The sequence below is a fragment of the Rhinopithecus roxellana genome, chromosome 7, assembly GCF_007565055.1.
Source record: "Rhinopithecus roxellana isolate Shanxi Qingling chromosome 7, ASM756505v1, whole genome shotgun sequence".
Lineage (NCBI taxonomy): Eukaryota > Metazoa > Chordata > Mammalia > Primates > Cercopithecidae > Rhinopithecus > Rhinopithecus roxellana.
The window spans coordinates 82,459,697-82,472,678 of record NC_044555.1 but is presented as its reverse complement, the minus strand read 5'-3'; the positions used below and the strand labels follow the sequence as shown (position 1 = coordinate 82,472,678).

Sequence of the window (12,982 nt, the reverse complement as noted above, 5' to 3'; positions counted from 1 at the left end):
CCCTCTCTCCCACCTACCCGCTGACAACCACTGATCTTTTCACTGTTTCTCTAGTTTTGCCTTTTCCAAAGTGTCATATAGTTGAAGTCAAACAGTATGTAGCTTTTTCAGATTGGCTTCTTTCACTTGGTAATATGCACTTGAGATTCCTCCATGTTTTTTCATGGCTTGGTAGCCCATTTCTTTTTAACACCAAATTATATTCCTAGAGACTGCTATTTTTTTCCCACTTTACAGATGAAGGAATAGGCAAAGAAAGGATAAAGAACTTGCCCAAGGCCAGGCGTGGTGGCTCACGCCTGTGATCCCAGCACTTTGGGAGGCCGAGGTGGGTGGTCACTTGAGACCAGGAGTTTGAGACCAGCCTGGCCAACATGGTGAAATCCCATCTTTACTAAAAATACAAAAATTAGCCCAGTATGGTGGTGCATGCCTATAATCCTAGCTACTTGGGAGGCTGAGGCATGAGAATCATTTGGACCGGGGAGGTGGAGGTTGCAGTGAGCCGAGATTGTGTCACTACATTCCAGCCTGGGCAACAGAGTGAGACCCTGTCTAAAAAAAAAAAGAAAAAAAAAGAACTTGCCCAGGTACAGTTTGTACAGATCAGTCTGACACTGGAGTCTGAGCTCTTAAACATTTTAGCATGCCTGTGGATCCTAGAGAAATTTGGTTTATCATGATGAAGTTTGTTGCATGATAGAGTTGAGGTCTTTGGAAACCCAGGGCAACAGACCTAGGCACTTTGCTTGCAGAAGGTATCCACAGCTTTCTGTATAGTGACAATAATAAAAAGCCTAGAAGATAAGACTCTGTTTCAAAAAAAGTTCAAGTATTTAGTTTAGATAGAAAACTGCTGTGTGCTTTTGAAATTTTGGTGAGATGAAGCATGGTGGCTCACTTTTGTAATCACAGCATCTTGGGAGGCCAAGACAAGAGGACTGCTTGAGCCCAGGAGTCTGAGACCAGCCACGGCATCATAGTAAGAACCTGTCTTTACAAAAATGTTTTAAGAATTAGCTGAGCCGGGCGCGGTGGCTCAAGCCTGTAATCCCAGCACTTTGGGAGGCCGAGACGGGTGGATCACGAGGTCAGGAGATCGAGACCATCCTGGCTAACACGGTGAAACCCCGTCTCTACTAAAAATACAAAAAAACTAGCCGGGCGAGGTGGCGGGCGCCTGTAGTCCCAGCTACTCCGGAGGCTGAGGCAGGAGAATGGCGTAAACCCGGGAGGCGGAGCTTGCAGCGAGCTGAGATCCGGCCACTGCACTCTAGCCCGGGCAACAGAGCAAGACTCCGTCTCAAAAAAAAAAAAAAAAAAAAAAAAAAAAAAAAAGAATTAGCTGAGAGAGTTGGCACATGCCTGTAGTCCCAGCTACTCCAGAGCCTGAGGCAAGAGGATTGCTTGAGCCCTGAAGTTCAAGGTTGCAGTGAGCTATGAACATGCCACTGCACTCCAGCCTGGGTGACCTAGCGAGACACTGTCTCTTAAAAAAAAAAAAAAATTCTGAGCTAGGGGCAGTGGCTCATGCCTGTTATCCCAGCACTTTGGGAGGCTGAGGCAGGTGGATCGGTTGAGCTCAGGAGTTGGAGACCAGCGTGGGCAGCATGGTGAAACTCTGTCTCTACAAAAAACCCACAAAAATTAGCAGGGTGTGGTGGTGCTCACCTATAGTCTCAGTTACTAGGATGCTGAGGTGGGAGGATCGCTTGAACCCAGCGAGCAGAGATTACAGTGAGCCATGATTGCACCACTGCTCTCCAGCCTGGGTGACAGAGTGAGACTGTCTCAAAAAAAAAAAAAAGAAAAAAAAATTCTGGTTGAATGCACTGTCTGCTTTATTAGTTTCAAATATTTCTCTTTCCTTATCCATAATTTTATTGCCTTTCAGATTATATCTGGGTGTTGGCACCCAGCCACTATTCTGCCAATGAAGTACATCCTGGTCACGGGTGGGGTCATCTCAGGCATTGGTAAAGGGATCATTGCCAGCAGCATTGGGACGATTCTAAAATCATGTGGACTCCGAGTTACTGCCATCAAAATCGACCCCTATATTAACATCGATGCTGGCACTTTTTCACCTTATGAACACGGTACGAAAGAGAACCACTTCCCCCTTATAGCACTAGGCTCAACTGCATTTTTTTCTTCCGCTTTGGGTAATTTCTTTAGGATGTAGTTCCAGATTTAGAGTGACTAGATTGCATGCTATGAATATGTGAATTTTCTCATGGTCATTGACACATTGTTCATACTTCTGATGACATTCCAAATTAATCAACCCTTTTGGAAACATTGTACTTTTTGTACTATGGATTCTGTTTTATTTTTATCATAAAGGTAGTATGTTTCTCTTAACATTTCCCACTGCCTGGAGTAGCTATTATTAATGGTGACATTTTGATGTATGAGTGTATTCTATTTATTTTTAAAATGGCTTTAGCCCTTACATGCTATTTTAAAAAAAGTTTTATGAGTTTTTTAAAAGTTATTTAAAAGTTTTTATGAGGTCGGGCGCAGTGGCTTATGCCTGTAATCCCAACACTTTGGGAGGCCGAGGCGGGCGGATCACGAGGTCAGGAGCTCGAGACCATCCTGGCTAATACGGTGAAACCCCATCTCTACTAAAAATATAAAAAATTAGCTGGGTGTGGTGTCATGTGTCTATAGTCCCAGCTACTCAGGAGGTTGAGGCAGGAGAATCACTTGAACCTGGCAGGCGGAGGTTGCAGTGAGCCAAGATCAAGCCATTGCATTCCAGCCTGGGCGACGGAGCAAGACTCTGTCTCAAAACAAAACAAAACGAAACAACAAAAACCAACCAAAAAAAACCTTTTTATATACAAGCAAAAAGCATAAATCGTAAGTGTACAGTTGGATGAATTTTCATTAAATGAACACACTGTGTAACCAGCCCCTGATCAAGAAACAGAAATGTTTGTGTCCCTTGTTGCTATTCTGTCTTCTTGTTTTTGTTTTTTGAGACAGGGTCTCACTCTGTCGCCCAGGCTGGAGTGTAGTGGCCAAGATCTCGGCTCAATGCAACCTCCCCTCCTCCCCGTCCTGGGCTCAAGTGATCTTCCTGCTTCAGTCCCCTGGGTAGCTGGGACTACGGGTGTGCACCACCACGCCTGGCTAATTTTTGTATTTTTTTTTATAGAGCTGGGATTTTGCCATGTTACTCAGGCTGGTCTCGACCTCCTGGGCTCAAGCAATCCTCCTACTTCGGCCTCCCAAAGTGGTGGGATTACAGGCATGAGCCACTGCGCCCGGCCTTGAACATTTTGTTTTAAACTTCACTAACCAGAGAATGAAACAAACAAAAAGAGGGTATCTTATTGTTTTAGTTTAGATTTCTTTGATTTTGATTTTGTTTGTGAATGACTTATTCAAGTCTGTGGTAGATTGTATTTTTGCTTCAAAATATCACCCACCATCCCTCTGTGGAGTACATTTCCCTGCCCTTTGACCTTGGAGTTTGGCCACGTAGGATAGTTAACTTGTCTTGGTTTGTTTGGAATGTTCCTGATTTTAAAACAGAAAGTCCCGTGTCCTGGGAACCCTCTTAGTCCTGGGCAAACCAAGCAGGTTGGTCACTCAGTTTGGCCATGTGATTTGTTTTGTCCTATGGGATGTTAGGGAATATTAACATATGCCTTGTTGAAGCAGAAATGTCAAATGCATCTGCGTGGTTTGGCTCAGTCTGTTTTGTGGTTCTGCCCTCCACCATGAGAACAGCTTGCTTTTCAGAGATTTCTCGTTCAGCCTTGGTCCTGGAATGAGAAGGCACAAAGAATAGACTCACAAGTGACTCACAGCCCCCATGTAACATGAGGGAGAAATAAATAAATGTTTTGTAAGTTGCAGAGATTTTGGGGTTGTTGTGCGGCACCATTGACTAATGCCATGTGTTACACTAAATTTTCTTTGGATTTTTTTTATGAATTTTTTTTTTTTGAGACAGTCTCACTCTGTCACGCAGGTTGGAGTGCAGTGTGCGACCTCGGTTCACTGCAACCTCTGCCTCCCAGGTTCAAGTGATTCTCCTACCCAGCCTGGCAAACATGGCGAAACTCTGTCTCTATTAAAAAAAAAAAAAAAAGGCTGGGCGCGGTGCTTCACGCCTGTAATCCCAGCACTTTGGGAGGCTGTGGCAGGTAGATCACGAGGTCAGGAGATGGAGACCATCCTGGCCAACGTGGTAAAACCCTGTCTCTACTAAAAATATAAAAAAATTAGCTGGGTGTGGTGGTGTGCACCTGTAATCCCAGCTACTCAGGAGGCTGAGGCAGGAGAATGGCTTGAATCAGGGAATCAGAGATTGCAGTGACCCAAGATCGCGCCACTGCACTCCAGCCTGGCGATAGAGCGAGATCCCATCTCAAATTAATAATAAAATAATAATAATAGTAATATAAAGATTAGCCAGACATGGTGGTGTATGTCTGTAATCCCAGCTACTTGGGAAGCTGAGACATGAGAATTGCTTGGATCCAGGAGGTGGAGGTTGCAGTGAGCTGAGATGGCGCCACTGTGCTCCAGCCTGGTTGACAGTGAGACTCTGTCTCAAAAAAAAAAAAAAAGAAAAAAAAGTATTGTGATATCAATTTGCTTTTTTCCTTAAAATTAATTTTCTAGACCACAGGTACCTTAGAATGGATAAGTAAATGAGGAGATAAAAGGTTTCTGATTAAGTTTGTAAGTTAGTCAACCTTTTTTTTTCCTGTGGACTTCTAGCAGTAGGAATAAATGATAGTTCCCTTAATAGAGGAAAGGTTTAATTCCCACAAGGTGGCTTTAGAAATATACAACTCTCAGTCAATGCCCTGAAGTGACAATAGAGATCTACAGACGTGTCTAGTAAAGTGGGTGCTCCTCGTGCGATGAAGTCTGCACCTTTTATGACAGTGCATTGTGCACGTAGCTTATGGCACACAGGCTTTTTCTCTCACTTTCACCAAGTTGCCTTATGGGTTAGCTGTGGTCTTGCTTTGTCACCTACTGTCTAATTGTGGCTTTAACCAAGATGAGAATCAAGTAAAAGTTTCTTATCGCAATTCCAGAGTCCAGGATACTGATGCTTTGACGTAAAATACTGTTTGTTTTTAAAATTGCTGTTTTCAAGTCCTTTTTTTATGTGGCATATGTTGAGTTTGGCAAAGCTAAATCTTGAAGACAGAGTATCAGTAGATAAAAAACAAAAACCACAATAGAATACTGTAAATAGAATTTTCTGATGCATTTTCTTGGATAGAATTGAATTATTTTCTCCACCAAAAAGGAGATGGTGATAGAATATGGCTTAGAAATACATCTTTTACCAGCTTTTTAACAAAAATATGTCCATCTTTGAAAAATCTACTGGAAGCAAAATTTTGATTTTTCCATTGCCTTTTTAATCCTAGGTGAAGTCTTCGTCTTAAATGACGGTGGAGAAGTTGATTTAGACCTTGGAAATTATGAAAGATTTTTGGATATTAATCTTTATAAAGACAACAATATCACCACAGGGAAGATATATCAGCATGTGATCAACAAAGAGAGGCGCGGCGACTACCTGGGGAAAACAGCGCAAGGTATTATATTCCACAGACATTCTGGAGCCCTGTGTGCTGAATATCTTTGTGCTGCTCAAAAGTAGAACTGAAGGCCAGGCGCAGTGGCTCACGCCTATAATTCCAGCACTTTGGGAGTCCGAGGCCAGTGGATCACCTGAGGTCAGGAGTTCGAGACCAGCCTGGCCAACATGGTGAAACCCCATCTCTACACAAAGATTAGCTGGGCATGGTGGCGAATGCCTGTAATCCCAGCTATTTGGGAGGCTGAGGCAGGAGAATCACTCAAACCCAGGAGGCAGAGGTTGCAGTGAGCCGATATCGTGCCATTGCACTCCAGCCTGGGTGACAGAGTGAGACTCCGTCTCAAAAAACAAAAACAACCCACATAGAACTGAAAATGTCACAGTTCCTGTGCTCTACAAGTTCTAATTCTTTTAAACTTGTTGCGTTTTTTTCTTTTCATTTTCCAAAAATATCAGGGTAACTTGCCAGGTGACTTTCAGGTGATTGGGGAGGCCTAAAGCACATTCTTTTCTCATGAACATGGAATAAACTTTTGTATTAATACTTCTTTCTACAGTTGTCCCTCACATTACTGATGCTGTCCAGGAGTGGGTTATGAACCAAGCCAAGGTGCCGGTGGATGGTAATAAGGAAGAGCCCCAAATATGCGTTATTGAGGCAAGCACAGAACTTTCTTTATAAAATTATATCCTGCTGGGTCTTTGAGCATCTGATCTTCATTTATTTGACAAATACTTACACACACCCTCCTGAGTGCTGGACACTGGGCTAGGAGGTGGGGTCACAGCAAGAAACAACATAGATGGCTTCTGTCTTTGTGGTCACAAGTGAGTGGGCAAGATTGGCATTAGACAGACAATCACACATACTCGTGGGTGGATGTGCAGTGATCTGCTTGTGGAGACTGATCAGCTGCTGATAAAGTCCATGTGAGGGCCTCTTCTGTGCTGGGGCCTGGGATGGGCACAGTCTCTACCCTTGGGGAACTTGCAGACAACCCTGTCCACACACGACAGACTGCAATCTAGGGCATGCTATTTGAAAAGTATTTCCGAAGTGCTTTGGAAGTGTAAAGAGACACTGGGTTAGGGAAGTCAGATGGTAGAGGTGATAAGTGATTAGTATCAGCTGTTTAAAGAAAGAAGCTAGTGGCTGGGCGAGGTGGCTCATGCCTGTAATCCCGGCATTTTCAGATGCCGAGGTGGGAGGATTGCTTGAGTCCATGAGTTTGAGATAGCCTGGACAATATGGTGAAAACCTGTCTCTACAGAAACTACAAAAATTAGCTAGGCATGGTGGTACGCACCTGTAGTCCCAGCTACTCGAAAATCTGAGATGGGAGGATCTTTTGAGCCCAGGAGGTTGAGGCTGCAGAGAGCCATGATTGCACCAGCACTTCAGCCTGGGTGATGGAGCCAGACCCTGTCTTAATTAAAAAAAAAAAAAAAAGTAGTATTTGAACTTGCCGTTTGTTCATTTCTTTCACCTTGTTCCCTTCCTCTCCACATGCAGAATGAGAATAACATCCATATCCTCCTCCTCTAAATGTCAGTTGGCTTAATTGCCCGGCGAAAGAGCAGAATAATGACCAATTTGGTTCTTAGAGTCAGGCTGTCTTGGTTCGTATTTCTGCAGTGACCCCTGAGCCATGTGTAGCTCAGTGATTGAGAGTCTGGAGGCAAACGGTCTGGGTTTGTAGCCTGGCAAGGTTACTTACAGGGAGGAGGGGGTGACCTTGGGCAAGTTTGCTCAACCTCTCTGTGCCTCTTTAACTCATTTACCTCGTTTGTAACTCATTTAATTCGTTGTTTTGAAGATTAAATAAGTCTCTACACTTAGTGCTTAGAATGGTGTCACAGATATAGTAAGTGCTTAAAAATTATTAACTGGTATTCAGATGCCTGTATGACTTTTGGAAAATCCTCACAGTTTTAATGTCCTCATTTGTAATAATGTGATGATAATATAATATTGTAATAATAAGATAATGACAGGATTGTTTGGGGATTACATGCAATAATAAAGAGCACTTTGCAATATCTGGCATTTAGGAAGTGCTTAGTAAATGTAAGTTAGCTATTATTATTGTCATCAATGTAAGTGTTAGCAGATATCATGATGTGTAGAAGATCCATTTTGTTAACAGTAGAGCTGATAAAGTTACTGGTTATTTATTTATTTTTTATAGATAGGGTCTCGCTATGTTGCCTCGGGCTGGAGTGCAGTAGCTAGTCACAGGTTCGATCAAAGCCCACTGTAGCCTCAAACTTCTGGGCTCAACCAATCATCTTGCCTCAGCCTCCCAAGTAGCTGGGACTACAGGTGTACCACCACCATGCCTGGCAATTTTTTTTTTTTTTTGAGACGGAGTTTTGCTCTTTTTGCCCAGGTTGGAGTGCAATGGCTCGATCTCGGCTCACCTCAACCTCCACCTCCCGGGTTCAAGTGATTCTCCTGCCTCAGCCTCCCGAGTAGCTGGGATTACAGGCATGCGCCATCATGCCTGACTAATTTTGTATTTTTAATAGAGATGGGGGTTTCTCCATGTTGCTCAGGCTGGTCTTGAACTCCCAACCTCAGGTGATCCACCCGCCTCGGCCTCCCAAAGTGCTGGGATTACGGGTGTGAGCCACCGCGCCTGGCCAACCTGGCAAATTTTTAATTTTATTTCTTATTCTACCTTTGGATTGACTTGTTTGCCTTCACAATGATTAATTTAGCACTTAATATGTACTAGCCCTGATGATAGCTGCTAGGGATGTGAGGTTGAGTGTGATCTGACTCCTGCTATCCAGGACCTTATTGGCTGGATTTTAAATTTTATGGAAACAGAGAAACTGACAAACAGAAACCCTTCTCCATTATAACCCTGATGTTTATATTTGCTTATTGGATACTAGTGGTCAACATCCTCTTTGGTTCATTGTAAATTGTGTTCAACAGCTGTGTCTGTGCACCGTTTAAGCTTTTGAAGAAGGACTGCCAAAGCTGATTTTCAGTTTTAATCATAGAGGAGCTGTTGAAATGTCTTCAAAGCCATTTTATGAGTGAGACCTCAACTTCTCAGACCAGTGGAGCTGACAGGTTTTATTTATATTAGTACGAGTTATCTTGGCATGAACCTGAAATAATTGATGCTTGTCTTAAAGGAATAACATGTTTCTCTCTTCTTGTTTATTTTCCAAAAAAGAAGACTCAGCCAGGTGTGGTGGTGCAGGTCTGCAGTCCCAGCTACTTGGGAGGCTGAGGCGGGAGGATCACTTATACCCAGGAGTTTGAGGCCGCAGTGAGCCATGATCTCACCACTGCACTCCAGCCTGGGTGGCAGAGCGAGACACTTGATTTGTTTTTCTAAGACCACCAGAGAGAGCACAAAAGAACCAGCGAGTAGGCAAGGCTAAAAGCAAAACTGCAAATTTATTCTTTGGTCATCTAGCTCCAGGGAAAAAGGTATGGGGATGAAGTCTGTTGGCCTCCAGCAAAGGAGGCCAAGAGAGTCGCCCAGGCGGAGTTCCTAATGCAGTCCTGACAAAGGTGGGGGCTGAGGAAGCCCGCCCCACGCGTCTGCCGGGAGCGGCTTTTCTAGGAGTGGAAGGGCAATAGGCGGGGCACGGACATGTCGGGTGCCACCAGGTAAATCTTGGTCTCTTCGGATTGACATCACCTGGCGCATGCCTGGTTGATCTGCACCTTCCCCCGGGCGCCAGCTGCATTTTCGCGCACACGGGAAAAGCTGGTGATGAAGAACCCGAAAATGCGCCATCTTGTCTGTTCCTGCAAACCACATTGTCTCTAAAAAAAAAAAAAAAAAGAAAAAGACTCCTTTCATTAAAGACAGGCAAAAACAACTTTGCACATCTCATAAATTTGCTGCTGAGTCCATTTCAGCATAAAGTATTGTTATGGGTGATATTTTCCCTTTTATTTGGGGCAACAGTTAACTTCAAACTATTCCAATAGTAATATTGAAAGTTTCTGAACACGATAATGATGGTGACCTAGAGGTATGGTAACGGGAACTTCTGAATTAGCAGAGAGACTGTAGTACCACTGTTGACCACGTGAGGGCAGAAGCGGATAATGTTTAAAGTTGGCCTCCTTTTCGCATTCACTATTATTGATCCCCCAGAGAATCCCCATCAAAACACAGGGCGGAAGCATACGGTGTAGTTTAAGTGCAGACCTCTGTTTTTCCTTAGAGAAAATAAATGATTTTTAAAAATTAGATTTTAGTGCCTTGTATTTAGTGGGTACTTACACTCACTTCTTCACCCCTGCCAGGTTCCTGATTGCATGTGATGTTTTCATTTCGTTGAGTTGTTGTTGTTGTTTTTTAAAGAGACAGCGTCTCACTCTGTCCCCTAGGCTGGAGTGCAGTGGCATGATCACGACTCACTGTAGCCTGGACTTCTCCAGGCTCAAGCAATCCTCCCACCTCAGCCTCCTGAGTGGCTGGGACCATGGGCGCTGTGCCACCATGCCCAGCTAATTTTTTATGTTTTTGTGAAGGCGAGGTCTCACTTTGTTGCCCATGGTGGTCTCAAACTCCTGGGCTCAAGTGATACGCCTGCCTCCCAAAGTGGTTGGGGTTACAGGTGTGAGCCACTGCACCCAGCCCTGGCTTTGGTTCTGTTGTAGTTTTGGTAACAGGTGCTAGAACACTGTTACTTAGGGCTTATATTGAATTTCAGGACCTTTCTGTCCTGTCCTGACTACTAAAGTAAACCTCCAGTGCTGCCTGCAGGGTACTGGGCTCATGCCCTCATGGAGCTTACAGTCTAGTGGGGTAGAGAGCCAGGAAACAAAGACGGAAATGAAATAGAGGCAACTTGTGCTGAGTTCCTAGGATGGGTACAGTGCTGTGACAAGGGCTAGTGGGATGTAGGCTGCTTTAGGTTGAGGGGGGGGGGTCAGAGTCCGCCCTCCAAGGAGGATGCATCTCTCTTAGACTGGAGGATAAAAAGAGGTTGCTGTAGATGAAGAAGGAGGGTAGGAGGGCTTGAGGGGCAGGAAGGAAGAGCATGGAGTACCCAAGAGGCCAGTGGGGAGGGGACCAGATGGCACTGGAGACTCAGTGCAAGAGCCAGGTCCTGAGAGCCTTTTGTTGGCTGCATTAAGGAGATTTGATGTTAGTTTTTTTTTGTTTGTTTGTTTTTTGTTTTTTGAGACGGAGTCTTGCTCTGTCGTCTAGGCTGGAGTGCAATGGCATGATCTCGACTCACTGCGACCTCTGCCTCCCGGGTTCAAGCGATTCTCCTGCCTCAGCCTCCCAAGTAGCTGGGACTACTTGGGTGTGTGCCACCACGTCCAGCTAATTTTTGTACTTTTATTAGAGAAGGGGTTTCACCATGTTGGCCAGGAAGGTCTCAATCTCCTGACCTGTGATCCGCCCGCCTCGGCCTCCCAAAGTGCTGGGATAACAAGCGTGAGCCACCGTACCTGTTAGTTTTAATGAAGCAGTGGGCTACTGAAGAGTATACATGTGGAGAAATCTTTTATGAAGTTTTATTTTTTATTTTTATATTTTTTCAGAGACAGGGTCTCGTTCTGTGAGCTAGGCTGGAGTGCGGTGGCATGATCACGACTCACTGTAGTCTTGACCTCCTGGGCTCAAGTGATCCTCCTGCCTTGGCTACGAAAGCACTGGGATCACAGGCGTGAGCTGACACACCCAGCCACAATTTAGTGATTTTGAATGTATTTATAAACCTCTGTGTAACCATCAAACTTTAGTTCTTATGCTCGGTTTATTAAGAACTCTTTTTATTAGCTTGTGTACTGTGGGAGATGTGTGGTCATGTGTGTCTTTTTTTGTTTGTTTTCCATTCCCAGCTGGGGGGCACCATTGGAGACATCGAAGGAATGCCGTTTGTGGAAGCGTTTAGACAATTCCAGTTTAAGGCGAAAAGAGAGAATTTCTGTAATATCCATGTTAGCCTTGTCCCACAGGTGGGCTTTCCAGATAAGTATGTGGACAGCAACTTTGATAAGTTTTCCTATGATATTCTATGTGTCCCGCATTTGAAAGTGGGGCACCGTTAATCATCCATAGGAGCTAGTGTCCAGTGTGCTGATGGGACCCCATTTTTTTTCAGCTCAGTGCTACCGGAGAACAAAAAACCAAACCCACCCAAAACAGTGTCCGCGCGCTGAGGGGGTTAGGCCTGTCTCCAGATTTGGTGAGTTGAGGAGAGTGGGTAAGTCTATCCCAAAGGTCTCTGGGAGCAGGCCCTTCACTTCTTTTTTTTTTTTTTTTTTTTTTTTTTGAGATGGAGTCTTGCTCTGTCACCCAGGCTGGAGTGCAGTGGTGCAGTCTTGGCTCATTGCAACCTCCGCCTCCCGGCTTCAAGCGATTCTCCTGTCTCAGTTTCCAGAGTATTTGGATTACAGGCACATGCCACCACACCTGGTATTTTTAGTAGAGACGGAGTTTTGTCATGTTGGCTAGGCTGGTCTCGAACCCCTGACCTCAGGTGATCTGCCCGCCTCGGCCTCCCAAAGTGCTTGGGATTACAGCCAAGAGCCACTATGCCTGGCTGCCCTTCACTTCTTTATCTTTATCATCATCTAAGTCCTTTCTCATTCTCAAACAGCTCCTATGGCAATGAGGTTTTTCTGTCTGGGAGCTGGAAAAGGCTTATTCCCTTAGCCTCAAGTGTGGCTTCAATCTGTTGTCCCCAGGCTCTCATTTGATGGGTCACATTGATAGTTGGGCAAGTGTGATGTCCTATCATTTATATGATTCTTGGGTTCTTTAGAATGAAGGCGAAATCTTGGGATTTTCCTGTAATCCTGCTATCAGTGATAACCCTGTGATGGGTTTTCACTGCTCTTTTTTTCTTTTTGAGACAGGGTCTGGCTCTGTTGCCCAGGCTGGAGTGCAGTGTTGCGATCTTGGCTCACTGCAACCTCTGCCTCCTGGGCTGAAGCGATTCTCCCACCTCAGCCTCTTGAGTAGCTGACACTAGCGGTGTACACTACCACAGCGCACTAATTTTTGTGTGTGGTGTGTGTGTGTGTGTTTGTAGAGGCAGGGCTTTGCTGTGTTACCCAGGTGGGTCTTGAACTCCTGGGTTCAAGCAATCCTCCTGGCTTGGCCTCCTAAAGTGCTGGGATTGCACCACGCCCAGCCCATTGCTCTTATTTTTAGTCTAAACAGTGATGTGTCCTTATAGCAGGTGATCCAGTCATCACCAATAGTCTCTGTCAGAGGTTGACAAATAACAGCCCACAACTTGCATGCCTGTTTTTGTAAATAAAGTTGTATTATCATGCAGTCACGCCCATTCATTTACATATTGTCTGTAGCTGCTTTCACACTGCACCACGATTGAGGATCAGGACAGTGACTGTGTGACCTGCAAACCTAAAATATTTCCCATCTGGCCCTTTTG

The 12,982-nt window shown here is 44.7% G+C and overlaps 1 protein-coding gene across 1 annotated transcript in view; it reads left to right on the top strand.

The window, feature by feature from the left end:
• The window catches only part of CTPS2 (CTP synthase 2), a 134,365-nt gene that overhangs the window by 10,135 nt on the left and 111,248 nt on the right, over positions 1 to 12,982 (top strand). Inside the window, exons 2-6 of the mRNA XM_030933646.1 lie at positions 1,895 to 2,099; positions 5,412 to 5,582; positions 6,145 to 6,245; positions 11,421 to 11,537; positions 11,684 to 11,767. Of these exons, the coding sequence (XP_030789506.1) occupies positions 1,934 to 2,099; positions 5,412 to 5,582; positions 6,145 to 6,245; positions 11,421 to 11,537; positions 11,684 to 11,767 (639 nt within the window). The 5' untranslated portion in view covers positions 1,895 to 1,933. The remainder of the gene's footprint in view (positions 1 to 1,894; positions 2,100 to 5,411; positions 5,583 to 6,144; positions 6,246 to 11,420; positions 11,538 to 11,683; positions 11,768 to 12,982) is intronic.